The sequence below is a fragment of the Chaetura pelagica genome, unplaced genomic scaffold (assembly GCF_000747805.2).
Source record: "Chaetura pelagica isolate M959 unplaced genomic scaffold, ChaPel_1.0 scaffold266, whole genome shotgun sequence".
Lineage (NCBI taxonomy): Eukaryota > Metazoa > Chordata > Aves > Apodiformes > Apodidae > Chaetura > Chaetura pelagica.
The window spans coordinates 2,212,166-2,216,850 of NW_009953799.1; the positions used below are offsets into that span (position 1 = coordinate 2,212,166).

At 41.2% G+C, this 4,685-nt stretch overlaps 1 protein-coding gene across 1 annotated transcript in view; it reads right to left on the reverse strand.

Moving 5' to 3' along the window:
- The window catches only part of RP2 (retinitis pigmentosa 2 (X-linked recessive)), a 33,792-nt gene extending 29,328 nt beyond the window's left edge, over positions 1-4,464 (reverse strand). Inside the window, exon 1 of the mRNA XM_010001196.1 lies at positions 4,426-4,464. Coding sequence (XP_009999498.1) covers positions 4,426-4,464 — 39 coding nt within the window. The remainder of the gene's footprint in view (positions 1-4,425) is intronic.
- Between the last annotated feature and the right edge of the window lie 221 nt (positions 4,465-4,685).

A 4,685-nucleotide genomic window follows, 5' to 3' on the forward strand; every position in this document is an offset into this window, starting at 1 on the left:
GCAGCCTAACAGTCAACAAAAGAGCAGACACTCCTATCTCTATAATCCACATCCAGCTCCACCTCAAATAGGCACGCTTTTAGGAAGCTGTCAGACTTCACATTCTGTCACCACATGGCCCAGCCCTACTATCATAAGTTTTCCAGAAGATGCAGATCTGTTTTGAGAACGTTCAACTGTTGGAGCTGGCATGTTTTTCCTTAGAGCTTGCCATTGGTATAAGCCAAGGTCCATAAGGAACTAAATCTTGCCCAATGGCACTGCCCTCACCAGCCTATTTGCTTGTTCTTGGAAAAGGACCAGCTCCCAATAGTGGCATCACCTGATCTTATCCTGCTCTTCTGTCTGATGCCCAACTTTCAGCTAGGAAGCCCCTTCTGCCTCCCTGACTCAGGGTTCTTCCAAGTTGTGAGGAACTGTCTGCATGTGTAGCCTTTTGGAAAACTTGTCTCCAAATTCTCTACATGATTTGACAGACCCTGTAAGATGATATCAGTAATAGCCAATCAGTTGTTTAATTTCTACAGTAATAAAAATTTACAATTAAATTGTTCTCATCCTTTTGAAGCACCATTCTCTTAGACTTTTGCCAGTCTGGAAAGCTCTGGAGATAAGCATTGTTACTAAACTAGATATGATATTCATAGTCTCATAACTGATAAACTAATCTCATTTTACCATACATTTATAATCTTTTCAATGCATATAAATACCTTCAGGAATGGTCTAAAGCAGATGAAGCCAATTTTTTTTCAGTGATGCCCAGTGACAGGACCAGAAGCACTGGGCAAAAACTGAAACACAAGGTTCCTTCTGAACATTAGGAACAAATTTTTCACTGCGAGGGTGATCAAGCACTGGCATGGGTGGCCCAGAGAATTTGTGGACTCTCCATCCTTGACCATGCAGACAAGACCAGCTTGAGCAGGGTAGTTGGACCAAGTGACCTCCAGAGGTGCCTTTCAACCTAAACCACCCTGTGATTATTGGCCAGTTAACTGACATTCTATCACTCTCTTAGCAAACTATTTATTTTCTAGGTAGGTGATTGTTCAGATTATAAAAATTTATTGAAGAGCTTGTTTTCCTGCAGAAGAAACCAGAAGTTTAGTTATTTTTTTCAAGAACAAGAGCAAAAATAAACACCTTCAGACATAATTTCTCAAGATAGATCCAAGGTTTTCTCTTCTATGTCTAGCCATACCTATGGGATGCCTAATTCAGATGAAGCCAAGATATTTACCATAACTTAACTTCCAAATATTAACTTTCTAGCGTATTCAATGCCTATGGGCATAGTGTATTGAGTGCAATCAAGATTTGATCAAACATCATTTTGACTTCCTGTTTCTCTATCAAGAACAGAACAGAGGGCTTATCCAGAAGAGCTTTGTCAAAAGATTTGGTATAATGGTATAGATTTAAAATAGAAATATTTTATCACCCCTTTGAATGCCACAATACTGTACCCACGTTTTTTCCCAGTCTTTTCTCCTTTGTGCTCTAGAACTGCATTTGAGGAAACCTTCTGTGGGCACCGTTTCTGATAGTGACCAACTGCCAGGTGGCAGTAACAGAGTGTCCATGTCCATGCTAGCAGTTTCATATGATGTTCACATAACTCCTCAGGGGGCAGGAGGTAAAACTATAATTCATATGCCTCAATCAAGGATCACTTGCTCTTTTCCAGAACTTTTTCAGACTCTTCTGGCACAACTTGAACTGTGGCACTAGGATATTCCCTTGATTAAATGCTTCTGGGGAATGAGGTGGGGAGTAATGAGAACAGTGATCACATAACTGCTTCTTTGAGCAATTTTAACATCGAAAATCATAACCATGATTTGCACCTGCAATGGGTAATGAACTGCCTTCTTCTGAGGAGTAAGAGAAAACCTGCTTTGTCCCCAGTAGGACGGCACTTTCTGGTATCACACACAGCTAGAAGGGGAAAGCCATCTGTTTGGGTATGAGGGAGATGGCAGGGCACCTTTCTGTAGATAAAATTTCCAGCCATATCTGTTTCAGACACTTGGGAAGTTTACCATGACATAAAAGCTGTGAGATGTGACTGCACAGTGAGTGACTTTTGCACCTTGCAAATAGCACAGAACAGCTTTTATTCTAGTGAGACTTTCGTCTACTGGAAAGGCTAATGTTGATTTCTGCATTTGCACTGATGGAAAATGACAGTTCTGACATTTTCTCAGACACACAACACCTCTGCAGAACCGGTGCTAACAAAGAAATGTGCCACAATTGTTAACACTTCCAACAAACTGGAAATTCAAACACAATGTTCTTCACAGTTTAATTGCAGAACACTCAGTTGTCTTTAAGCTCAGATCTGCAACAGGGCATGTTTTACGGGATCTTGAGGTGTGGGGATATCTTATATGGACACAGGAACACAACACACAAGACAATCCCACTGTTGCCAGGAGCTGGCTACAGGTTCAAGAGGAGTTTCCATTTAAAAGCACAGTAATGGGAAGTTTTGGCCTACAGAGGAAGAAAGAAGAAAGAAATGGAGATAGTAAGGACAGTGGCTGCATTTTCTACTGCATTCTGGATTAATGTGATAGAAAGTCTGAGCATGCAAGGGAAGTTCCATAAACACTCCACACATTCAGATAAGGATTTACTTGATTTTCCAGTTTGTTGTAAGCACAAGCACCTGTGAGGCCTTTCTTTATCAGAGCCAGTCCTACGTTGGCATGTTAGACCAATGAAAATCTCAGAACTGCTGCAATAATCAGCACACAGGGCCAGCCTCAGCACACCTGCGTAATACAGAAAAGGTCTTGATCCTGTGTGAGCTAGTCAGTGTTACTGACAAGGAGTAGACAATGTTAGTGCCAATAGCTCAGAGAGAGAGCAGGGCTTGAAATTGGGACCTGACATTTGCCTCACGTGACACTGTTAAGCTCTGGGAATAAGAATAAACCTGAACTATGTATCAGTTTATGTGACAACAATGATTTTCATAACAAAGGAAACTATAAAAATCCTGAATAAACTATTTGATGGTGCTCCTGGCAGGTTGAACTAAGAGAAGACTGGTAGGCAAAAGGAATGGGGTGGGCTGATCCATATCTATCTCTACGGTATTTTGGTCAGACTCACGTGATTCAATCCTGCAAGTCAATGATCAACTACGTGCAAACCACATATTTATTTGCACTTAATACCAAAATAAGCCTGCACCCTTGCAGGTATGGCTGAACTCTGTTGAACAGCTAGATACTGTCCTTTGTTTTATTTCAATGCCATCTCAGAGCTTTAGTTTGAAGTCTTTGATATCTCTGATGTGATCCCATTTGGCCATTGCCTTTTATCTCCCTAAGCACACATCATTGTTTCTGCCTCAAGTCTGGTCTTTCTCAAACAGCAAGTAGATCAAGGACCTTTGCCTGGCACCAGATTTAAAAAATAAAAATATGAAATAAAATAAAGAAAGCAGGAATAGAAAAAAAGTATAGTCTTGCTAAGTGGGCAGGCTGACTTCTGTAACAGATATGGTGGCTGCCAGACAGTTAACATCCATGTCCTACCTGTACAGAACAGGAAGGAGGTTTAGTGCCAAAAAGCTTGGGAAGGCAGGTGGAGACCTGCAGGAAAAAATCCAGAGCACAAACTGTAACTACAGGGTTATTACAGTGATGGGGCTACCCCTGGAGGTAAAATGACTGATGTCACCAACAGACTGAAAACACGGCAGCAATCTGCACTGCTGTACGGAATCGAGCCGTGTGAAGACAGGTCTCTTACCAGGATGCAGCCTCATTTACAGTGAGATATAAACAAGCCTTTGACTTGATACCTTTTTTTTGTATTCAACATCATGCAATCCTATTTAAATAAGTTTAACTTGACATGCACCATGATACCAGTCCATGCATGTAGAGAAACCAAACTCGGCCTGTGTAAACCAAATATACTGCGCATGTCATATTCCCTGGTGACAACATATTAGACAGAACATCGTGTTGAGAAGAACTTAATTACATAACTATTAAACTTTGACACGCAAAACAGACAGAAACAATCATACTCCCATCACCACTTTGTGTGTGGGATTCAGTTACATCCACATAGTCCAGAGCCAGGATGAGTTTGGCCTGATTTTCTGCATGACAGTAGTGAATAAATTTTTTCTTAATTCAGTAAAAATATTGTTTGGGTCAGTTACTGCTGATGTGGAGGTGTTCCTAGGATAAGGTGATACCTGTGCAGAGGCTACAGGTGCAAGGTACAAGGCAGCAGTGACAACACCTGTAAATGTCAAAGCAGAGGTGTAAAGTGTGTGCTATCAGTGTCACCGACAGGCTACATGGCTTTCCACCACAAACAGGATAGCTCAGCTGGAGAGAAATAAAATAAATGTAAAACTGGGCTATTATGCTTAACTACTAAAAGAATTACCTGGTTATTTCTCATCATTGTCTGGACAGCAAGAGACATGGTGCATAGTGAACTGTGTGAGTGTTGAAAGGTAAAACACAGGTTACTAGTGGAAGACTTTGCAGAAAGTAAATTGAGACCTTGGCTGTATCTCAGCTGAGATGTAGATGAAATTACACTGTACATGGAAATTGTCTTCTTAAAAAGAGCCACCATGGGGAGGGGGGGGGATCGGGGGGAAGAAAAAGGATAGCCTGTTATTGCCAGGCAGCTTTTTATTT